Source organism: Onychomys torridus, chromosome 15 (assembly GCF_903995425.1).
Source record: "Onychomys torridus chromosome 15, mOncTor1.1, whole genome shotgun sequence".
Taxonomy (NCBI): Eukaryota; Metazoa; Chordata; class Mammalia; order Rodentia; family Cricetidae; genus Onychomys; species Onychomys torridus.
In genome coordinates, this window is record NC_050457.1 from 77,693,696 (window position 1) to 77,718,574 (window position 24,879).

Consider the following 24,879-nt stretch of genomic DNA (forward strand, 5'->3'; position numbering starts at 1 on the left):
CTTGCTTTCCCCCTCATTCTAGAGCCCTACTACACACATGCATTAGACCTTTTGATACTGCCCTGCAGACCATGGCCTCTTCCTAATTAACAAAAACACGTGTTATCTCCTTCTACTTCACATTGTGTCACTTCTACTGGCCTGACTGCAAACTGCAAACTCTAGCACCATTTCCATGCCGTGAAGTCAGCCTACATTTCTTTTTCAGATAGTGCATTCTTCAATTCCAGAATTTCCATTTGAATTTTTCGATAACATATTCTAGGGGTCATGAAACCATGGAACATGGGCCAGTCACCTATTTATTTAAATAAAATTTTATTAGAACAAAACTTCACAGCCTTGCCCTTTTGTTTGCATATAATACAGCAGTGTTCTGCAGAGCTAATCAATTGTGTATCCCATGGATCTTATGACATTACTATTTCTCTGTCAAAGAAAAATTGCTAATCTATATCCCACCCCAATTCTCAGACTGGTTATTTTTTCAAATAATTACATTTTCTTCAAATATTTTTAACTGTTTTTAAAGCTGTTTTAAAGTCCTCATTTGATAGTTCCAGTGTCTGCATCACTGTGAGGTCCTCATCAGTTGTTTTATGGCTGGTCCTGTTTTTCTACTTCTTCATATATCTAATAATTTTTAATTGTGTCCAAGACACTGTGACTTATACCCTACAGAGACTGTGTGCTACTATGTCCCTCTGGAGATAACTTCTTTTACAGGTGATGGTCTGTTGTTTGAATCTTAGATGGTCTTGCAATTAAAAACCCAGAGCCAGATATCAGGGGGAAAGCTGAAGGTCAGAGAATCAGAACAGCCAGCCATTAGTTCTTACCTCTATGAAATCCTCAGCCTAAAGAGAGTGAGTTCCTATTTCCTCATGCCTTCTATACCTTTCTCTGCCCTGCCGTATTACTTCCTGGGATTCAAGGCGTGTGTGCATCCTAAGCAAAGGCATGAGATCTCAAGTGCTGGGATTAAAGGTGTGTGCCACCACTACCTGACCTCTATGTCTAATCTAGTGGCTGGCTTGTTCCTGTGATCCCCAGGCAAGTTTATTAGGGTACATAATATGTCACCACAATGGTCTTGCCAGGCAACTGACCTTTGTGTGGACTGAAACTCCAAATACTGTCTGTTCCTATTCTGACTGATATTTATTCTGCTCTTTTAGCTCTAGTTGACAGCACGGGACCCACCATACTCCTGTGTGATTCACAGAGATTACAGGAACTGACTGGTGTTGGGATTTCTCAGAGACTATGAGGTTCTTGTATTGGGCTCTTTCCTTACTGAGCTTTGCTGCTCTCTTTTTATTTGCGGCTTGGACCTTTGTCTCCTAGCTTTCTAGCCAGTGGCCAAAAGGTTTCTGGTAGGCTCATCTGGTTGCTCAGCTGTGGCTGGGACCTGTGCTTAGGAAGATCCAGGATGGCGTGGAAGCCTCCAGGCTGTTCCTTTCTTAGGTTTGACTGTCCCTCCAGTTTGGCATGTTGTTTAAATGTTTCTCTCAAAGTTTGTAACTGTTACTTGTGGATGAATTGGAACAATAGAAGCTGCTCCAGTACCCAATCATTAGATGTGATATTAAAACCCTTCTCTCAAATTTTAAGTTACAGCCAATTTTGAGATCATAAAGTAAGCTGTGAGGCTGAGGATTTTGTAGAGGTAAGCTAGTGGCTGGCTGTTCTGCTTCTCTGATCTTTCAGTTTTCACCCCAATATCTGGCTCTGGGTTTTTTACTATAAGACCTTTTAAGATTTGTGTTACAGTAAGCCTGGAAACTCACCATCTGTTGTAAGTGGTTGATTATAGGAGTAGCATGCCCTCAAAATAGGCTGAGGGTATGGTGGCTCTGGGAAGACACTTTGGAGAGTACAGGCAGAGCTGATATTTGGCTGGCTTCTGACTATACTACAGGCCCAAGCTGTCCCCATTCTGTACACTTAATAAGCAGTTACCTGTCGCTGTTAAGGCACACATTTGTAGTCAGTACTGTTAGAAACAACTGCCATGTGGTAGAAACCTGCCATGTTGGTAGGTAGTACCCTGGGGCAACAGGATGAGCACAGGATGAGGCACTAGCCATGGGTCTCTTACTGGTACTTTCACCTGACACTGAACTCCAGACTCTCATGAACTACTTTAACTTATATTCTGTTCAAGTCAACACCTTACTCCAATCTTGTATAGTAACCCTCAGAAGCCACCAAAGGCAAGCAGTCCCTGAGTTTTCAGCTTGGAGCAGAATTTTGAAATTTTGAGTTAGTTCAGGTCATAGTGGTTCTTTTTTCTTTCTTTCTTTTTTTTTGTGGAGCTGAGGATCGAACCCAGGGCCTTGCACTTGCTAGGCAAGCGCTCTACCACTGAGCTAAATTCCCAGCCCCCACAGTGGTTCTTTAAGGAGTTGTACTTCCGCCTATCTGAGCAATTTTACATAAACATATTAGTTTGAGTAGAGTAAAATAGAGCTGTATGGTAATGAGGATATAAAATGAGCCAAAATAATAACTTTCGTAGTTGATAGCCAATAAGGAGACTCCACAAACGCATGGCAGCTCTGGAGCCATCTCTCAGTACAGACCTGTGGGGCTGCAGGAGAACCTTGCTTCTGTTGCTTGCCATGGCTTAGAGTAGAAGGAGACACTGCTTTCCTGGAAAGCCACCAACATTTTATCAATTTAGAAACGAGCAGTGTTTTCCTAGGTTTTGTAAATGAACAGTGTGAAAATACCTTGCCATTTGTAAGCAGCATGGTAGACTTTAGAATGTTGTTCTCCAAACTTATCAGGCCTGAGAAAGGCCTGGATCATAGAGGGGTTCCCTGCCTACAACAGGAGAAACCAGGTCCACCCTGGCCAGGGTCAACTTCCAGGGACTTGCCTAGTGGGATGCAGGCAGGAGGAGGAATTGGCTAGATTCCAGGTGAACTATAAATGTCTTTACCTCCTGCCCTGGAGCTCTACCTGACATACTTACTGAAATTCCTGCAAGGTGCCCAGTGGGCACAGCCGAGAACAGAAGTAATATTGAGGTCAGAAAAACAGGGTCTTCTGTGTGTAGGCAAGGCAGCTGGTCTCGACTTGCTGGCTTTACAGTAGACTCTGGCCCTTTTCCAGTGGTTCACTTGAGGATCTTGTGTCTAGTGTATGAGTGTGCTTATGCCATCTATGTGTTTGTCTCTATTTATCCACGTGAGCACAGGAAACTGCACATGCATGTGTAAGCTCACGTCTGACCCTGACCTGCTCTGCTGCATAAGGAGGGCCCGTGTCAGGCGCTTTGCCTTCTTTCCTCCAGGCAGGTTTTCACTGCTCGGTCCAGTTGCTCTGTTAGGCGGAGTTTAATTCTCTAAGGCTTGTACCTGTTAAAGTAAAACCAAGGGATTTACTGTGCTGCTGCATTTGCAAGGACTCAGCTAAATCTGCCTGTCACCTTGAAAGATCCTTGAGAGGGGCTGACTCTGGGCCTGACCAAGGCCTGTCCCCAGCTGCATTGCTAAAGTGTGAGGGGGTCAGGTTCAGCTGGTGTCTCCCTGAGAAGTGTCTGCTCTTCCTGGTGCCTTGTCCCAAAGAATCTGTCTATGAATGCCTAGACCTTTCACTTCAGAGAGTTTGTAATTATAACTAAAGCATTTGCTGTCTGTTGTCACCATCAGATGGCTGTACCATTTTGTGCTTAATTAACTGTGACTCTGAGCCTTGGCAATAAGTTACTCGTGGGCTTGGATGTCCCTCTATTACACCTGCCCAGTGGAATATCCTCAGCTGACACTGGGGATCAGGGCCCAACTCTATCCTCTCTGGTTTCCTTGTTCCTAGAATATTTTATTTGTTCTCTAAGGAGACCCTCTCCTGTTGCCTGTTGTTATTGGCTCTTGTTTCTATGAAGCTTGCTTTAGTTCTGGCTTTGGCAGTTACACAACTGAGCCCAACCCATTCTGATAGATTCTGGACCATTGTCAGTCCCTGGGACAGCAAATGCAGCAGGGTATTTGCTCTTTCTGTCTCAGGGTCTCAGGCATCCTTTGCTGCTGTTCTGGTCAGCTTTCTATCACTATAACAAAAGCCTGAGATGATCTACTTAACAGGATAAATGACTTATTTAGGTTTGTGACTCGGGAGGTTCCAGGCCCCGGCTGGCCTATTGCTCTTGAACCGTGGCAACACATCTTGACAGAATCATGTTATGCAATCAAGCAAAACCTCTAAACTCGTGGCTAGGGGCATAAAGAAACAAAAGAGACAGGTAGAGAAATGGCTTAGGGGTTAACAGTACTTACTGCTCTTGTAGAGGACTCAAATTCCATTCCCAGTACCCATATCAGGTAGCTTGCAAACTCCTGTAATTTCAATTCTAGGGCATTTGGTGCCCTCTGGTCTCTATGTGGCACACATAAAAACACATGCAGTTACACATATACACATAAATGAAAATAAAACAAATCTTTAAAAAGAAAGGAAAAAATAAAGGAGAGTAAGCTGTCACTCCCTCAAGGCTAGATTTCCCATGATCTAGGCTTCTTCCTATCTCTACCTTCTATAAGCTCTATAACAGCACCATCCTGGGAGCCAAACTTTTATCTCATAGCCTTTGGGTATGTTTGGGATGTAAAGCCCAGCACTACTCTTGTAGCCTATAGGCCACACTTTCCTTAACAACCTAGTGGACTTGAACATTTCATTATGGAAGGCCACACTACATGCCTCATGTCAGCCACCCAGCTCCTGTCCTGTGCAGGTAGATGGGCTCTGTGTGTGTGTGTGTGTGTGTGTGTGTGTGTGTGTTTAGGCAACATAAGGACCAGTCATACATAGATGAAGACCATTGTGAAGAGCCACTGAAATCTCCTCCTTAGGCTCTACCAGGTCCTCCTCCTGCCTTGCTTCCTCAAAAGCCACAATGCAGGGGCAGCAGCACCTACTTCTCAGATTGTAAGGGTGCACCAAATGGTAGATACATCTGTGATGTGGGCAGAGGGTACAGGAAGGAAGAAAGGCCTGGTGTATAGTGTACATTTCACCAGCAACCTGCAACCTACATTGTCATCCCTAAGGCAACAGACCACAGCAGAAATGTTTCCAGCGCCTTGGAAGAAGCTGGTCCAGACCCACTATAACTCATACTTGAGTCATACAGGCCCTCCCTGTATGTGAATGACATCAGACCTGTGTGGCCAACTACAGATCTTCACCCTTACAGCACCAGGAAGCAGGTACTACTCACTGTAGGATTGCTCTGCAGTAGCTGGCTTACTAATTTCTAAAATGCTCATTATGTCTGTAATTGTTGAGCTACCAGCAAATTGCTACTTAAAGCCAATTGAACCTCTGGCTTAAGTAGCTAATTACAATGTAGATTGCTGCTTAGGAGGTAGTCATAGGGACACACAAGAGCCAGCACAGACTAGGCTGCTCTAGGCTGTGACAAGTGGGCCCTATGTGCCCCAATCCAGGTATTCCACCACTGAATGAGGATGATCCCAGCCTAGAGCAGATGATTAATTGCCAGCCCAGGGCCACTGAGGCCCAGAGTCAGAGCTCTGAGATTTTGCCCTATGGTCATGGCAAAACTGGCTACAGAAGAATAAGGAGTAGAGGAGGCATCCAGTCCAGAAGAACACACAGGCCCCAGAAAAGGTGGCTGGGGTCAGTAGAAAAGCTGTTCAAGTCAGGCAGGAACACAATGCACAGAGTTTGCTCAGGGGCAACTAGTGACACCAGGAACCAGGAAAGTTTCCAGACCCAGGGAAGATGAACAACACCCCAGAGTCACCAGATCCAGTGTCAGAGTGTAGATTCCAGAACCTAGAATCCATTGCTAGACAAGATAACCTGGGTGTGATTTCAGAGCCTGGAGAATGGTGCGTGAGCCCACCAAAACCAGGGCTGAGAAATGAATGAGAACAGCAGGAATCAGCTCACAGAGCTGCATGGTGAATGGCGACAGACTTTCAGTGAAAAGGAAATGATCAGAGGGAAGCAGGGAAGGAAACCTGGGACCGTCAAGGTGTGGATGCCTGCTGCTCCGTTTCAAACCACTACAGGAACTGCCAGGACCTCCACTCCACCAGATCATGGAGAACTACCAAAGGTCATGGAGCAAGACACCTGCTCTGGAGTTCAGGAAGCTCCCTGGAAACAGGAGAAATAAAAACCACAGGCTGAAAGTGGGGGCATTCATGTTAAGATCTGTCCTCAGGTCATTCTTAAGGATGAAATGAGTCTTTTACAGAAAACTTGTGGCACTGAAAATAAAATAAGCAGAACAGGCCGGCCTGCACCCTTCCTGAAGCACCAGGAGCAATGTCCACTTGAGTTCCAGGAACAGATTACCCAGAATACGTCAAGGCAAACCCTGTAGGGATAGGACCAGGACACATCAGGTCTACACGGGCATGCTTAAAAGGATGGTTGTGGGCAGTCAAGGAAGGGATCAGGATTTTACAGTTCAGTTTATGAAAAGAATTAGTACCCCAATGAAGAAGCTATCAAATTCTGTAAATAACAGCTTACAGACAAGAACAGGAAGTATCTTAAACATGAAAAGATAGCCAGCACCCACAAATGGTAAAAGAAAGCAGGGTTCAGTTCCCAATGAGATGTTGGACTATGAAGTAGGCAGGGGGCAGCAGCACTCTTGAAGGAGACACTAAGAACCTAAGAACATATAGTCCATCACTCTTCTGGCTTCTTTCATGTGTGGAAATGTATATTAAAAGTTGGTCCTTCTATCACAGATATGGCAAAGGACAGAGATACATCCCATCTACACCACACATAGATGGATGTTCAGAGAAATGAAGAGGTTATCATTTTCCTGGGATTTTTCAGGGCCTACTTCCAAAGAAGAGCAGGTGATCTGAACCCAGCCTGTCTTCCATCTACCTATACTCCAGTTGTTGAGATCTTACAGTGACCAGCAACCACACAGAAGGGATTAGCTGATAATGTCTAAAGGGCAGACTTGCCTTGTTGTTCTAGAGATAAGAATGGTTCTGGTACCTTCCCTAGTCTCAGCTGTCAAAGGGAACTCCACAGAGGTGAGATAATTATGGTCTATATTATGGAGAGAGGGTGTAGGAAAAGACCAAAGTCCTGAGCAGAAGGCAAACCTCACAGCTTGGGTGTGGTGAGAGCTCAGAGGTTTTCTGGTCCCTTTTCATGGCCCCTCATCAAAGAGTCTCACACTTTAGTGACTCAAAGGGCACAGGCCACCAGCTTTCTCAGTAGGGCATGGCAGAAACATGACCCCCCAACTGGAGCCAGTCCAGGGTGTGAAGAAAGGCAGGACATGCATATGGACTCTGTGGCTTCTACACAGCTTCTGGTACACATAGGTCTTGTGGGATTGGAGGACAGAGATAAGGTAAGGCATGGCTTCCACCCTTGAAAAAGAAGTTGAGTCACAACCAGAACACATGGGGAGCTATGGTAATGGAGCAGCTGCTGCCAATCTTTGAGGAAATCAGAGGCTCCAGACATTTCTGAATACAGCCTTTGGACCCAGAGCTCAGCTTTTATAGTTAGTAGGAAGACTTGACTCAGGGAGGTAGAATGCCAAGGCATAGGTTCTTAGAATTCCTCTGGCATCACAGTCTCACCCCATGGTCCGCAGGAACTCCTCAACACAACTCCTTTAGGTGGAAAAATGCAGAGCCCTAGGATGGTTCAGGACCTGCTGTGTCTGGGGGTCCCAAGCTGGCTGTCAAATCTTGCTGGAGTTCTTGGGCTGCCCTTGCCCATAGCCATAGATAGGGTCCAGAGTGAGGATGCAAGCTTTCTGTGTGCAGATGGTGATGCCACACATATTTGTCCCCAGCTCCCTGTGGGCAGCACATATTTAGGATCTTCTCATCCACATCATGGCCTCACCTTGGAGTAGAGACAGCACCAGACCTTCCAGATATTTTCCTGCTTCTGGCCCTGGTACCTCCAAAGACTGGATAACCCTGGGCAGGACCCCAAGGAATCAAGAAATGTCCCATGGCAACCCCCCTTCAGCAGCTTCCCTCATTCTGAGCTGGTACCTTCTCTTATATACTTGTCTCAGGCATCCAGCATGGTCTGGAAATTATATCATGTTTTTGGGCTTGCCAAGCCTTTAGTTATAGGATAGGCCCCATAGTTAACTCCACCTTGTATTAGGGAGTTTTCTTCTCCTCACAGGGGAGAAGAAAAACTTGATTCAAATTGGTAAGATGTGCACCTGGGATGCGGAAAGCATCTGTAGAGCACAGGCAGACAGTCTTTCAAACCCCCAAAGCACAACCCATCTGTCTGTGCCAGCTAAAACCTGACCCTCCCTGGAACTCAGTCTGGACTGGTGACTGCAGGTGGGAACCAATGATGTGACACAATCTCTGTTATGTTGGTGATTTCTGGTGATAGGCTAGAAGGTTGATATTGAGGTGCCAACCTGATCTGACACTTGCTTCTCTCCAGGCTTGGAAAGGGCTTAGGCATCATTTGTATGTATTTCAGGACTATCAAGGTTAAGGACGGTAGCAACCTCCACCCCATGGGTGGAGGGGCCCACCTAATCCCTCAATCTCTGCAATTATCTGTGGAGAAACCAGCCAGGGAGCCCTGTCTAGGCTATCCAGTTTAGAAGGGTGGGTCCAAAAACATCCTGCAGGTCCCACCATCATCAGACCAATCAGGAAATGATTTTTCTGAGATCAGACCCTGGTTGATTACCATACTTCCTGGCCTGAGAGGGATTTTGGATGTTTTAGGTGGGGGGGGGGAGTGGGAGTGGGAGGATGGGGGAAGCACACACTTTTTTTTTTTTTTTTTTTTTTTTTTTTTTTTTTTAGATTTCAGAGATATCATCAACATAACAGCTTTGGTGAATGAATTTGATTGTACAAAACATTTCTTAAGCCAAAGGAGGCAGCCTTGACTGTCAGCATTCCAACTGTGTTAAAATCAGGCTTAGCATAGGAATTATAATCACCTTTCCTTTGAGTCCAATCAGACACAAGATTCACAGAAATTGCTGTGCTTCTTTACAGGGCAGAGCACCTGTTGAACTCTAGCAGGGTTGATGATGGCTGAAGAGACTGAGGGTCTGAAGGGCTTGAGGTGGGTGGCCACAGGTTTCCGCAAGCTTGAATATCAGGAAGTCAACTCATTTCTGCCTGGGGTTCTGGAGACCCTTGCTGTGGGAGCTGCTACTCCTAAATGGCTGTGACCCCCAAGGAGTAATGGAGGACATGAGGAGCATGGGTCTCCTAAAAGTGACTGCAAAGGAACAGATTTAACCTTAGGAACAGCCAGGTCAAATTGGAGGGGGCTCCTACCGGGGGGCAAGGGATGTCCATCTGCCCAACTTAGGTCACTTCCTCTCAATTGCTATGTAGCCTCCACCTGTGGAGTCTGTCATAGGGTGGGAGGTTCTGTCATCCAGTACACAAACTTTTTCACCCTTGTGTGAACATGGAAATTCTAAAAGGTAGAGAGAGACCTGGCTTGGTGTGCCTGAATTCTATCCAGCTCTTGGCCTTGGCTCTGTCTATGTGTGCCAGCTGTGGGTGGGAGCAACTCATCTCCAGAAGGACCTGCTCATCATCAATATTGCTCTGGCCTTGGCTCTGTCTATGTGTGCCAGCTGTGGGTGGCTGGGGAGACAGAAAGCTTTACATTATCCCAGGTACCAAGGAAGAGGTCCATCTAGTGCGTGGTTCTCAGCTTTCCTAATGCTACAACCCTTTACAGTCCTCATGTTATGGCTGGTGACCCCCAACCATAACATTATAGTTGTTGCTACTTCATAACTATAATTTTACTACTTTATGAATTCAATGTAAATATCTGTGTTTTCTAATGGTTTGGGGGGTTGTGACCCACAGATTGAGAACCACGGATAGCAACTCTTACAGGAAGGGTCTTCAAAACCCTGGGTGGAAACTAGTTGGCTTCCTGATAATCAAGCTTGCAAGAAACCAGTGACCACACTGATCTCATGGATACCTTGCTGGGGTGTGTGTATGTGTGTCCTCTCCGACCCCTCCCATTCCTCTGGGAGACTTTGTCTCCAGATCTTCTCTTTGCCATTGTGGTCCCTTATTAGCTCTGATCTTCCTGACATTCTTTCCTTCCCACAGTCTTTCACCTATCCCACAAGGTCACCAGTATCGTCCCTGAGAGTGCTCTGCTCATCGTTCTGGGCCTGGTGCTAGGCGGCATCGTCTGGGCAGCTGACCATATTGCCTCCTTCACACTCACACCTACGCTCTTCTTCTTCTACCTGCTGCCCCCTATTGTGTTGGATGCTGGATACTTCATGCCCAATCGACTCTTCTTTGGTAACCTGGGCACCATTCTGCTATATGCTGTCATTGGCACTATATGGAATGCAGCCACCACAGGATTGTCCCTCTATGGTGTCTTCCTCAGTGGCATAATGGGTAAGTCTATATATTGCCCTCTGGGTGAGCTTAAGTTACTCTGCTGAGCCAACATGAGGATGGAAATCACAGATGTAGAAGGGTTGGGTCTAAGGATGATGGGCAGTGTTTCTGGGGACTACTTATGTAAATAGCCTGGTATTTGTAAGAAGGTTCAGTTTATAATTAGCTTCCTTGGGACATCTGCAAGCTAAAGTTTTTGTGTCATGTTCAGAACAGATTTGTGATCACACAGCCCAGCAGAGTGGGTAGGTAGGCAGCTGCTCTTACTCCTGTCATAGTTGGCAGAGTGGTGTAAACCAGCAGAGATGAAAGTGGACTGTTCTAGACTCATGAGTGAATTACAGAGTCGAACACCCCAAAGTCTTGAGTGATTTAGTGCTGTTTCTGCTCAAATTTGCTAGTGATTGCTTCACTTAGCCTTGGTTACCTCCTGGGAACCCCCCACCCTCTGTGCTGAATCTTTGTCCAGCTGGAAGGTAGCAGGTGATACCTGAACAGAAGTGAGTAGGTGTCACAGGAGGACTCAGAGTCAGGACTTTCCCTTTGGCACATTCACTGGGTGAATGAGACACTTGAAGTCCTAGAGACCAATGAGAAACAGGGAGCAGTAAACCTAGGAACTATCAATTTCTTGAGATCTTATCATTTTAGGGAGCTCCCTTGAGTCTCTGCTGTCCAGCATCACTAGATACCCCAAGGGTTAGGACCTGTCTGGCTTCTAGAACTAGGCATCTTGCTGTAGCGTGGGCACTGCTAGTCACATTGGTAATGTCATAAGGTGATGGGACACATCTAAGATGGCTGGCTGCCTCTGGTCCTGGAGGATATTGTGGGATACAGAATGGGGACTTCTGGAATCTAATACCCACAACCCTTCCAGGGTCATGCTGGCCCTCTTTTGACAGTCTTGTCACCCACAAGATCCCAGCATGTGATGTTTTTTGGGGTGCATGGAGAAGCCTCTAGCAGACTGACTTATGGTATAAGCACAGGCCTTTAAATAGGTGACTGAACCTTGGCAAATGTGCTTACACTAGTCACCAAAATCTAGAGCGTTTTAATCTTCAGGGACATCCAGGCCCACCTTCCTACTATCTCATAGCCATGAAGAACTGTTATACCACAGTGTCTTTTAATAACCAGTATTGTACATCACTGCCTACAGACACTCCCATGATAGACACAGGATGTTGACCTGTGTTCCACCTTTGGGACCTAGCTGGTCAAGGCTGACCAGAAAGATCATACTTATCCCATGAGCTTCCTTTCCTCTGTGACTTTGGCTGATGGTATAATACCCAGGTTTGCCTAGACAGTGGGCAGTCTCACTCACCCTTACTGGGAGAGTCAGGTTGGGCCAGCTATCTTGTAGATCATTAGTTCCAGGCACATGGTAATGTGGGCACACAGTCCAGGAAGAGAGGCCAGTCCTGATTCAGTGGATTGTATATCTGTGGGATCCAGCTTATGTTTGGAATGTACTCTGGTTCAGTCAAGATTCTAGAACAAGAGGCCAGGCCTGCAAAGGTATTTCAAGGCTGGCCCAGAAGCTAGTTTGCTCTGAAAAGCTGGTCAGGGCATATATAGTGTGGCAGTCAAGTGTGTGGTCCATTTCTAAATGGAAACTCCAGAAGGCTCTGGTCCTAGCTGAAGGAAGCAGAGTTTAGTAATCATAGACATATGGGGCTCAAGTCACTACAGACATCACTCTGTCCTGTATCCTCTACTCTTTTCTGGGGCATACTGGATACCTGGGGCACTTACTTCCCAAGGTTCATTCCTTGGCCCCAAGGCATGGCAAGTTCTGCTCAAGCTCAAAAAAGAAAGTGAATACTACATGGGGAACTGTGCAGCTTTACACATTGAGGTGTCCGGCTGTGAGCAGCAGTCTCTGAGATTCTCTCTGCCACTGGGTGTTCCTGGGAAGAGTTGTGCCAAACCTTTATTCCTGATGTCTCTGATCTCCGAGGGTCCTGGTAGATGTGGGATTTGGACAGAGGGAGCCAGGTGGCTAGCCCTTGTCCCATGGTCCACATCTCTTGCAGGTGAGCTGAAGATTGGACTACTGGATTTCCTGCTTTTTGGTAGTCTCATTGCCGCTGTGGACCCAGTGGCTGTGTTGGCTGTGTTCGAGGAAGTCCATGTCAATGAAGTTCTTTTCATCATTGTTTTTGGAGAGTCACTGCTGAATGATGCAGTGACTGTGGTGAGTGATGGCGGGGTCCCTGGGGTAGCTTCAGAACATTTCACTTGCTTGGAGGTTCTAGAATACCCTGACAAGTGGGCATTACCAATATGCCTCAGATAGATAAGCTAGTAAGAGCGTCACTATCTATACATGGTCTGCCATGTTTGCAACCTAGGATGTCCAACCCTTGCATGGTGTGTCCTTCATCTGTCCCTTCTCACTGGTACAGCAGCACTGGGGTATGAGAGGGGGTGGGCTCTGACCTTATTCTGGCTCCCTAACTCAGCTCCATCCAATTTCTCTTTTACAGTCTTAAGCCCACCCATGCCTTTGGAGGTAATGCTGCCCTGTTGAAATCCCCATATCTACCTCCCCCAGAGTGGAGATCTATAACGTTGGACCCACACTTGCTACTACACACTATTTCCTAAGAAACAGATGAATAAACAAACAACAAAATCTTATAGGAACTCCATTAATCTGTTGGGCCCACCATAAAAAAATACTAGAGAAGCCTGGGGCTTAAATAGTGAGAATTTATTGTCTCCATGCTGAAGGCTGGAGGCTGAGAACCAAGCATGGCAGCTGGCTCTGGGAGCCTCCTTGGCCTACAGATGCTGTCTTCTCTGTGTTCTTACATGGTCATCTTGTGTGTGTGTGTGTGTGTGTGTGTGTGTGTCCTGCATTCTTCTTATACACCAATATCTACTCTATTAACCTCATTTAACCTTAGCTATCTCTTTGAAGACTTCTTATCAAACAGCTGCATTCTGAGGTCTTGTGGTCAGGACTCAAGGAGGAAACACATTCAGCTCCCCCAGTGAGTCAAGATTCCCCTGATGGCATCTGGGGCTTCTCAGACCCATGCAGTGGAGTCTCCACTTAAAAAAGCATAAGGTCTCCACAAAGATGAGGTTGTGTTTATGCTGGCAACGAGAAGTATGTTCATGAAACATGACCACTGCTGCTGCGTTGGTGCAGCCCTACCTGTCCCCAGATGGACTACAGGTCTGTGGGAGGGGATGAGGGATTAACTGGTAAGAATGGGCCCAAGCACTTAGCTGACACCCAAGGAAGTGTGTTTGGTTTCTTCTGCCCTCTGAAATTGCCTGTAGTTCCTAAGAAATTCCCCATGTCTTATGCTCCCCTGGAGTGTAGGAGAACTTCAGGGTGCACTGTATCACATTTCTGTGTGTGCAGGAGGCTCCAATGGCCTATTTGAGACCTAGTCTGAAACTCAGAAAATAGCTTTCAGCCTTCCTGAGCCACAGTGGCCTCAGTGCCTCCTGTGGACCAAGGGTTACTTCTGCCCTCACGGTTCATGCCTTGCCTACCTTCATCCTCATAAATGAGCACAGCCCCCACAGAGGGCTTGCTGAGACTCAGTGCCCATCATGGCTGTGCCTAAACAGTCTCCACAGCTGCCTCAATGTTCCTTGAACACATCTGCAAGAGCACAGAACAAGAGTCAGAGATTGGGCCTGTTTCCTTGGATCTGGCCTGTCTGCACATCCCACTTGCTGGATCCTCTGATCCTTTCTTGTTGTCACTTTGTGCTGGCTTTACAAGTGTTTTTAGCTATTTCAGTTGTCAACTCTGGGGCCCAAATCCAGAAAAGAGGGGGCACTGGATAGGGAGGGATCAGTGCGGATGCAGGGCTGACCAGATGTGTTCCTGTCTTCTGTACCCTTAGGTCTTGTACAATGTTTTTGAGTCTTTTGTGACGCTGGGTGGTGACAAGGTGACTGGCGTGGATTGTGTGAAAGGCATAGGTATGTATTGGGAGGGTTCCTGCCTGGCCTGTCTCAAATCTAGTGGCCAAAGAGTACAGAGGCTTGTTTCCTCTCCAGAATAGAATCCCTAAGGCTTCTGCTATCCTGGGGTTTCTGGCCTATGTTCTGGTTACTTACCAGGCTGGGTTCCTGTCCCAGAACACCACATAAACACTACTGGAAGACGGTCCTGGGAGTTAGGGTTAGAAGGGCTATGGACAGTCAATTCAGGTCTCCCTAGGCAAGGACAGATGGACAGTGTATAAGGACACAGGGTTCAGACCTTGTTACTGACCCAAGTCTCTAGAGATGTCAAGGCAATCCCCCTACCATGGTATCCTGTCTCTTGTATACCATGCCTCTGCCCTCTGCCTCCTGCACTAAACTTGGAGAGCAGATACTCTCCCCATAGAGAGCAAAGTTGTCTTCTTTCCTAAACTTTCAGCATTGCTGTGAGCAGTTACCAGGAGCCCTCCATGAGGAATGACCAGCCAACCTGGTAAGCCTCACTCAGGTCACCAGCCACAAAGGACCATTCATTCCTTTCTCTCACAGTGTCCTTCTTCGTGGTGAGCCTAGGGGGGACTCTGGTGGGTGTTATCTTCGCCTTCCTGCTGTCCTTGGTGACTCGCTTCACCAAGCATGTGCGTATCATCGAGCCTGGCTTCGTCTTTGTAATTTCCTACCTGTCCTATCTGACCTCCGAGATGCTGTCCTTGTCAGCCATCCTGGCGTAAGTCCCCCTCAAGGAATAACCTTCTGCTGTTGGCTGGGCTGGGTATGTGGCTTTCTAGTTGGTGGTGTGCCAGAGATCCCCTGCACTCAAACACTGGCAGAAGGTGCCACTGTGAGCAAAGGGTATATTGGGTTCCTTGCCATCATCCTGGTGAAGGGGTGGTGGGAGTGAGCCTGGTCCCTGCCTACTATCTCTTCCTTGGAACATGAATTTCAAGATCATTGTGTAGCTTCCACTTCCATGGCTTTTATAGTTGGGTAAAAGTCATTGGCAGGGGCAAAGAAGTCAATTTAATTTTTGTTTTTTGTTCTTTTGAGACAGGGTTTCTTTGTACAGCTTTGGCTGTCCTGGAACTAGCTCTGTAGTTTAAGACTGGCCTTAAATTCACAGAGATCTACCTCTGCCTCCTGAGTGCTAGGATTAAAAGCATGTGCCACCACGCATGGTTCTAATTTTTTTTTTAAATAACAAGTTGATAAGTCCTCAGAATTGTCCTTGGCTAGACAGGTGCCTACTGAGAGGATGGGGTAGGTGTGGACTGTGGCTTGTGATTCAAGAATGATCTGTCCAGAAACTCCATCGGAGCCTCTGCTGGCATGCAGCCTCACACTCAGGCAGAAGCCTCCTGACCCCAAAGTTGGCCCCAAGCTTCTCCAAAGGCTAATATGACCTGGTTACCAATCAGTTACCAACAGGCCCGAAAGGCTTGAAGGCTGTTGAGAAACTCCACATCTAGTCTTAGAGCATGAGAGCAGCTAGGCAGACCCAGCTCAGGGCATTGATCTCAGGAAGAACAGGATTCACACAACACAGGACTGTCCGTTAGAGATTACATCTGCTGGGATGCAAAGGCCTATAATGCTACCAAAGGAAGTAGAGATGGCAGGATCTGGGCCTGGAAACATCTAGTCTGAGGCATCAGCCTGCCTGAATAAAGGCAGGAAAACCTCACACTGCCCCTCCTCCAGCATCACCTTTTGCGGCATCTGCTGTCAGAAGTACGTGAAAGCCAATATCTCAGAGCAGTCGGCCACCACTGTGCGCTACACCATGAAGATGCTGGCCAGTGGAGCAGAGACCATTATCTTCATGTTCCTGGGCATCTCAGCTGTGGACCCCCTCATTTGGACATGGAACACGGCTTTTGTGTTGCTGACGCTGCTCTTCATTTCTGTATACCGAGCCATTGGTGAGGGTTAGGGGCACTCATGGTAGTGTCTAGGCTCCCTTAGTTTAGATAACAGATTTGAGGGCCCCAGGGCAGTCCAGTAACAAGTCCAACCACTGTAAAGACCAGGATTTCTTAGGGTGCAGCATGGGGACCAGTGAGGTTCCAAGGGACAGGATCAAGGAATGGGAGATAGGAGCTCTGGTGAGAGCAGCTCTGTTGCTTCGTCCTACAGAGAGCCTGGCCAGTAGTGCCCCTGGAGATAGACCCATCGCCCAGGCCTTCACAGTCAGCCAAGGGACAGAGAATCAGAAGGCTTTAGGGAACCCTGAGGTGTGGCCCTGGGGAAAGCAGCCATGGAGCTGACTGACCTCTCGCTACAGGTGTTGTTCTGCAGACCTGGATCCTGAATCGTTACCGCATGGTGCAGCTAGAGACCATTGACCAGGTGGTCATGTCCTATGGTGGCCTGCGTGGGGCTGTAGCCTATGCCTTGGTGGTACTTCTGGATGAGAAAAAAGTCAAGGAGAAAAATCTGTTTGTTAGCACCACTCTCATTGTGGTCTTCTTCACAGTCATCTTTCAGGTGTGGCTCAGTTTGCCCAGGGCATTGCTACAGGGTGCCCAAGCCTTGATCCTAAGCAACTGGCCCTACCTCAACCCTGCAGGTTGATTGTTTCCAGATTCCATACTTTAATTGGTTTTTGTAATTTTAGTAATTAGGAGCATTTTGTAGGTTTTCATGTGGCCCCACAGGGGACATAGCATAATTTGTCCTAAAAGTGTTATTTTCTGGCCAGGACTTATGAGAACAGACCCAGTTACTTCCTGACTGCTGATTGGTCAGGCCCTAACAGGCACCTACTACACCTTTGCATATGGCTGGGCAAAGTGACAGCTGGAGGTTCTGGTGTCCATATGGACACCCACAGAACAGGGGCTTTGGGGCACCTGTTTGTAGGGCAGAGCCAATGGATTCACACAGGTCCCTGTACTGTCTACAATGGGAGACGAGATCTAATGTCTGTCTGGTTTGGGCTGAGAGGGCCCTGGGGACGGGTATGGGGATCCTGCCTGGCACCAGAATCAGTGAGGCTGTCTTTCAGGGCCTGACCATCAAGCCCCTGGTGCAGTGGCTGAAGGTGAAGAGGAGTGAGCAGCGTGAGCCAAAGCTCAATGAGAAGCTCCATGGCCGGGTAAGGAGAGGGTGGAAGAGCACAGCCTGGGCAGGCTGGGGTGAGGATGGATGGCCAACTGGGTTTCTTTCCTCTGAAAGGCTTTCGACCACATCCTCTCAGCCATTGAGGACATCTCAGGACAAATTGGACACAATTATCTCAGAGATAAGTAAGTAGCCTAAGCTGTAACATTCCATCTTTTACCAGTGACTCCTCAAACATAGAATGCTGAGACCCACGCGTGCAGACAGGGCCACTAGAAACACTGGAAGCCACAATTCAAGAGCCACAAGACATCATTTCTGGAGGATCTCTCCATTAAAAAGAGCCAGAGACAGACTGGGTTGTAGGCTGGTCCTGAAGTGTTTAAGTTGGGGAGAAGAATGAACAGAGAACAACATATGGACACCTTCTCAGGTCCCCATTCCCAGGTTAAGGCTTAAGTGTGCACTAGACTAGTGGGTGTGAGCAGGTGAAAACAAAGTTAATACTATCTGAGAGGACAGAGCAGCCACCAATTCAGGGACTTGAATCTTATTCCCGATGATCTTCCCAGGCATAGAGATACTCTTTTACTGACCAATTAATGCTAAACTTAAATAATGTAGGTATTAAAAATCAGGAAAATAAATCACCTCCCTATCTCATTCACAGAGGAAAGGTGTGTTTATTGATACTTAAAATTACCTTGGTTATGAAATAGAAATCACTCATTTATATTTTACTACAACATAAAGTGGTCCTTAAAACTATATGACTAAGCTGGGAGGTGGTGGTGCACGGCTGTAATCCCAGCACTCGGGAGGCAGAGGCAGGTGGATCTCTGAGTTCGAGGCCAGCCTGGTCTACAAAGCGAGTTCCAGGACAGCCTCCAAAGCTACAGAGAAGCCCTGTCTTGAAAAAACAAACAAACAAACAAAAAACCAAACCAAACCAAAACAAAACAAAACCAAACAAAACAAAACAAAAAAACCCACACAACTATATGACTAAAAGCATTTAATTGACACTTGTTAATACCTGTTTTGAGATAATTACCTAGAGTCCATGTGAGGCTGCAGAGTTAAGTTGAGTAATGCACCCTAGATAGCGATGTGCCAGGAACTATGGTTGCTGTTGTCTTAATCTTGGTCCAGTCCTCATAGCACCTGGAGGGTCAGGTGGCCACTTGGAACCCTGATCATTGTGTTACTTGAAAATGGCATTTAGTCCCACTGCCAGCTACTGTCAAATGGGAGAAAGCAAAGAGTGAGACCTGAGGTGACATGACAACCTTTCACTTTAAAACTCACTTTCAAATTGTTACAATAAATAAAACCCAGGAGAAAAAGAATGGTCCTATGTTGGGCCTCGCTCTGGCAGATATTTGCCTGTTCTGACCTTGTTCTTGTCCCTGTGGGGCAAGCAGCCCCAGACTCCCAGTTCTGATGCAATCTTTTGTCCTCCAGGTGGTCCAATTTTGATAGGAAGTTCCTCAGCAAAGTCCTCATGAGAAGATCGGCTCAAAAATCTCGAGATCGGATTCTGAACGTTTTCCATGAGCTGAATTTGAAGGATGCTATTAGCTATGTGGCTGAGGTACTAAAATATCACATTTGTCCCTTTGCTAAAGTTGAGAGCTAATGTAAGACGTACATGTGGTCTAGGGCATGGGCGGAGGGCAGTGGTGAGTGACCCTTGTGCTCTGTGCTTGGATGGCTCACTGCAAAAGCTGATGTGAGGCTTGGAGTTGTACTCTGGGAACAGGGCATGTCAGAGTGCCCTTCACTCAGGAATCAGAGGCACAGGCACAGTGACTAGATACTGTGGTTTTGATGGAACTGAGCATGGTGACCAGGCTCTAGAGGAGTGTGAATGCCTGGATTTTCCCTAAAAAGAATGGAAAAGGTTGGGAAATAGAGAGTAATGAGCCCAGGTCCTCTACCCATTCACACATGTATGCTGTTCTCAGCAACAAGTTGGTTGACACTTCCTACTGGCTGACAACCTTAAGAAGCAGCCTTACATGTGCATACACATGGCTGATATATACATACCCAAATCTATAGGAATGCTCACATAAAACATATATGAACACACACATACCCAGGTACATGTGCACTCATACATACATACATGTGTACTTATGAACACATGTGTATACATAGATATAACAGACAAACATTATGCATTCATATTAACTCCTCCAATAACATACATATGACTATCTTGTGGCTAGTGCATTCATGACCCACCCACCCCTGTATGGGCCCCATGGCATCCTTCATCGATAAACATAGGTCCAACAAGGCACCATATGACGCCATGGCCATTGCCAACCAAGTAATATTGTGGTGTTCAATTCAAGATGCCTCCAGTCTCAGTCAGAACTTACAAAGAATTCCAACCTTTTATGACCCTGGGTGACCTTGGCACCATGACATGGATGGAGGATAAGAATGAAAGGGTGGGCTGAGGTCTCTGGCAGCATTCACTTGTCACTTTCAGTCTCCAAGAGGCTCTTTAGCTCTGACTCCACACTAGTCAGGGCCCTGAGCCTCACTCCTGTTCCCCACTGCACCAGCCAGAATGTCTTGAGCTTTGTGCCATCATTTCCATCACTGTTGAGAGAGATGGCTCCAAATCCTACGAGGGTGGTTTGTCTATATCAGTCCTGTGATCCTTGTCTCCATACCTTGATCATTTGTCCAGGAACCCCATCACCATTTCAGCTCTAAGTCTCTGCGCCAAGGGTCACCTGAATTCTTTCCTGATATCCCCTTGGGGTGGGGGAGTGCCTGGCATCATCAATGACATGGGAGAGATGACTGTCCATACCTGACTACTATGAGTAGCAAAAAAGAATACAAAGAACAGTGGGTTTGGAAGAAAAAGCCCCAAAAGCTCCAGCCCATACCAGTGATAAATCAGATACCCTGGGGTAGGCAGTTCAAGCCAAGTCCCAAGTGTTTCCTGTCACCAGAATATCCACACAATCCCACCCTCTTCAAAGGGCTCCCAAGGGAGCACCTCACAAACTGTAAACTGCAATGATGTCTTGACATGGTTAAGGGTGGAACACACCTGACAGGCCAACACCCTTCTAACCCTGGCACAAGCTGTCCCCTAGGGACTCTACCTGAGGCCATAGTGTACTGTTGTATGAGACCCTCAGAAGCAGCTCACTCTGTGGATTCAGCTTCTCTATCCTCCAGTAATTCTGCTTCCTATCCATCTCTGTTCTGTGTGGTTTTGACTTACATCCAAATTAAGGCCTGTGGTTTGGTGGCTCTGGTGGGAAAAAAAAACTATCTCTCCCCAACCTTCAAGTGTGGGTGGTACACCCTAGACTTGTCCTTTAAGAGATTCTGTTTCTACCTACCATTTTGTCTGCTCAACTCTAAGGCTCTGCTCCTCGGAAGTGATGCTCTGATGACCTCTACATGAACCTAATCCTGGCTCCTACTCTGCATCTTGGCCCTTGCTGAGCTGTGAGGTGTCCCTTGACAGTGGACAGGGTCCATCTCTGTCTCCCAGAGCCCACAGGCCCTTGAGTGACAGGATCTTTTGACTTCTATGTGGCAGGTGCTGCCCAAGGATCATACCTGAGTACTAATGAGTCTATGTCCTCCTTGTAGGGAGAGCGCCGTGGATCCCTGGCCTTCATTCGATCCCCAAGTACGGACAATATGGTCAATGTGGACTTCAGCACACCCCGCCCATCTACTGTGGAGGCATCTGTCTCCTATCTCTTGTATGTGACCAGTTTATAAACTTCTCTGGGAAAGGGTACTCCTTGAAAGTATCTCTCTCATGACTCTTAAGCCTACTAGCTCCTTCTGCAGGTCCTAAGGCAACTGAGTCAGGAGAGTGTGAATGGACCAGGGTAGTAGACAGGTACAGAAAGATGCCTGCATCCTCATCTGTGGGAGCAAACCTTTATTCAGCAGTCAGCAGGACTGTGTTTGTGGTGCACTTATATTAGAGAGGAGAAGGGCAAGAAGGGATATCAGCAGATGACTGATCTGGTCCAGCATTTCATGCCCTTTGCCCCTGGGCAGCTGATGGCCAGTTCTTATGATGGTGGCTGTTCTAACTCTCTAGTGCTCAGGAGAGACTGTGGGCCTCAGCACTCATAGTTGGGCTGTGGAAGGGAACTGGTGGTGATGGGGTTCAACCTAACAGAAGTCTAGAAGGCATTCTGGGAGACCATCTGAGCAGTGTGGGAAAGGACTACCAGGTATCTAGGCAATGGCAGGAGACCTCTGTGTAGCTATTCCCCTGGGTTTGATGTTGGTCCATGCAGGAGGGAGAATGTCAGTACTGTGTGCCTGGATATGCAGTCCTTGGAACAGAGGCGGAGAAGCATCCGTGACACTGAGGACATGGTCACCCACCACACACTGCAACAGTACTTGTATAAGCCTCGGCAGGAGGTGAGTACCAGGGGATGAACCACAGCCCTCCTATCCCACAGGGTAAGCCTTTGTCATTCATGTGCTGTGGCTGGTGGAACCCAGTACCACACCTAGAGCAATGTCTGCCTCCTTCTCAGACAAGGGGTCTACAGGGCTGAGCTGGAGACTTTGTGACCCACCTGGGCCATATAGGCCCAACTGACTGCCAGTTGCTCCCACAGTACAAGCATCTCTATAGTCGGCATGAGCTAACACCCAATGAGGATGAAAAGCAGGACAAGGAAATCTTTCACAGGACCATGAAGAAGCGTCTGGAGTCCTTTAAGTCAGCGAAACTAGGCATCAACCAGAACAAGAAGGGAGCCAAGCTGTACAAGAGGGAGCGTGCACAGAAGCGGGTGAGGGATGGTGGGGGCAGTGGGGGCAGTGGTTGTTGGGTGGGTTTCTGGATACTGGGAAGGGTCAGGGAACTCTCTGTGGTCCTGCTGGCCCTGCAAACTGCCAGGTGAACAGCAGAGTAGAAATCCTTGGGAATCTAGGACAGAAGACAAAGTCCCAGCAAGTTAGGGGTCTGGTTGTTGGTACATCTGTAAGAGCTCATACTTGTCCACAGAGGAACAGCAGCATTCCTAATGGGAAGCTGCCTATGGAGAACCTGGCACACAACTTCATCATCAAGGAGAAAGGTAAGACCTGCTTCTCTGCATGTACTTCATTCAGGAGGGACTCCAGCCTCTACCAGTGGCTGTACCCAGGGATTCTGACCCTGGGCCTCCATGCATCCCTTGTGGGGGTGCAACTAGGCCAGACACTCTTAGTGCTCTTCTCTGACCCTCCTGTACCATAGAGAAACACTCCCTCTATGAGATGGAGAGATAGCTTAATGGTTAAGAGTGGTTACTGTTCTTCCAGAGCACCCAAGTTCAGTGCCTAGCACCCACATAAGGCAGCTTAAGCCATCTGTGGCTCCAGCTCCAGGGAATCTAATAACCTCTTTTGGCTTCCATGGTCACTCAACACACACACACACACACACACACACACACACACACACACACACAAACACGTGCACGCACACATGTAATCTTCTTTAAAAGTGGCCTTTCTCCATCCTTTTCATTATAGACCTTGAGGTCCTAGCCCCTCCTCTCTAATAGACCTTCCCAAAGACCATGTATGGTTGGGGTCACAAAAGGAAGTGCCATAGAAGTGGCTCAGGCCTTTGTACAGCTGACCCCAGCCACTTGGACACTGGGCTGGCCAGGTGCTGTGAAAAACCACCTGTGTGTGTGGCAGTGGGGAATGTGGGGGGGGGGGGTACCACCATCCATAAAAAACTTGAGTTATCCTTACCCAAAGTATTTTTTCCCTCTGCTATTCAGATTTGGAACTTTCAGAGCCTGAGGAGGCCACCAACTATGAAGAGACCAGTGGGGGCATCGAGTTTCTGGCCAATGTCACCAAGGATGTAACTTCTGACTCTGGAGCAGGTAAGATAGGAGAGGCCAGTGGGAGAGATGTCCCTGATGCCCCAAGTGAGTCACTGAAGGAGAAACCATAGGCCTGGGAGGCTTACTATAGGTCTAGGAGGTGTCACCTCCTCACCTAGATGTCTGCCCAGAGCAGATGGCAAGTTATCTGGAAGAATAGGCCAGCTCTGAGAGGAGAGATGTTGCCCAACTTGTCTAGACTGTATGGGTCTCAAATGTAGAGAAAGGTATGGGATGAGGGTTAAGTGTCTAAGTCTGACCATCCAGGTTACCCTGAAGGTGGTAGCCACAAGAAGAATTGACATAGTCACCCAGTACAGAGCCTATCCACCCAGCCTCCTTCTGCCCCTGGGGGTAGTTCTTAAAGGTTGACCACCTGCCCTTTCTCTTAGGAATTGATAATCCTGTGTTCTCCCCTGATGAGGACCTGGACCCAAGCATCCTATCCAGGGTGCCACCTTGGCTGTCTCCTGGGGAGACTGTGGTGCCCTCCCAGAGGGCCCGTGTCCAGATTCCCAACTCTCCCAGCAACTTCCGCCGTCTGACACCATTCCGCCTCAGCAACAAATCAGTGGATTCCTTCCTGCTGGCCGATGGCCCTGAGGAACAGCTCCAACCCACTTCCCCTGAGTCCACACACATGTAACTGGCTTCTTCCTCTAATGCTGCTTTCTTCCCAGCTATTGCCTTTAGGCCTCTCTCCTGGACCTGCACTTCTTCAGACTTTTCAGCAGCTTTCTTCACTCTGTAGACCCTGTCTTAGCCATCTGTCCAGCTGTGTATTTCTTAGGAGACTGATGGAGGATTCCCATTTGAGTTTGCTTCTCTAGCTAATGTGTAGTAGCCAGATACATTTGAAACCTGCTGTGGTGGTGTATGCCTGTAACCCCAGCATTTACAAGGGATAGGTAGGAGGACTAAGGGTTTGAGGCCAACCTTGGCAACACAGAAGTATCCTGTGGTCAGGTCTCATGCTCATTTTAGATGAAAATGAAATTTTTTTTTTCTGTCTGGTAGACATTTGTAGAAGCTTTTTATTAGTCTAGTGGGAAATGCAATGAAACACATGCCTTCACAACTGGAGATTCTGGCCCGCACTGCTGGTCAGGCCTAATAGCACTTTACATGGGTATACACATAAACAGTGGCTCTTTCCTAAGAAAACCCAGTTTTGAAAGGATGTAGCAGGGTCAGGAAACTTGCACGGCCCCAGTGCTCTTCCACCTGCTCCTTGTTTCTGTCTCTGAGCACTATCCCCCACCCCCCTTTTGAGACAGAGTTTCCCTGTGTAGCCTTGGCTGTCCTGTAACTAGCTTTGTAGACCAGGCAGGTCTGGAACTCAGAAATCTGCCTGCCTCTGCCTCCTGAGTGCTGGGATTAAAGGCCTGGCTTTTTTCCTCATTCTTAAACCCGACTGTTTTGAAGCAGAGCCTTGTGTGCCTAGAAGCTTGTGACAGGTTTCTGGGGTAGAGCTGTAGTACCCAGGGGGTGGGTATGGCACTGATGCCCCTGTAGAGGGGGTTGCTATCAAGGGC

General features: G+C 47.6%; 1 protein-coding gene across 1 annotated transcript in view; it reads left to right on the top strand.

Annotated features, from left to right (window-relative positions):
* Positions 1-24,606, top strand: part of Slc9a3 (solute carrier family 9 member A3) — a 42,417-nt gene extending 17,811 nt beyond the window's left edge. Inside the window, exons 2-16 of the mRNA XM_036206698.1 lie at positions 10,110-10,412; positions 12,461-12,621; positions 14,297-14,375; positions 14,931-15,108; positions 16,080-16,300; positions 16,663-16,865; positions 17,386-17,475; positions 17,556-17,626; positions 18,906-19,035; positions 21,075-21,190; positions 21,743-21,872; positions 22,076-22,252; positions 22,468-22,540; positions 23,237-23,344; positions 23,737-24,606. Coding sequence (XP_036062591.1) covers positions 10,110-10,412; positions 12,461-12,621; positions 14,297-14,375; positions 14,931-15,108; positions 16,080-16,300; positions 16,663-16,865; positions 17,386-17,475; positions 17,556-17,626; positions 18,906-19,035; positions 21,075-21,190; positions 21,743-21,872; positions 22,076-22,252; positions 22,468-22,540; positions 23,237-23,344; positions 23,737-23,990 — 2,294 coding nt within the window. The 3' untranslated portion in view covers positions 23,991-24,606. The remainder of the gene's footprint in view (positions 1-10,109; positions 10,413-12,460; positions 12,622-14,296; positions 14,376-14,930; positions 15,109-16,079; positions 16,301-16,662; positions 16,866-17,385; positions 17,476-17,555; positions 17,627-18,905; positions 19,036-21,074; positions 21,191-21,742; positions 21,873-22,075; positions 22,253-22,467; positions 22,541-23,236; positions 23,345-23,736) is intronic.
* The last annotated feature ends 273 nt before the right edge of the window (positions 24,607-24,879 follow it).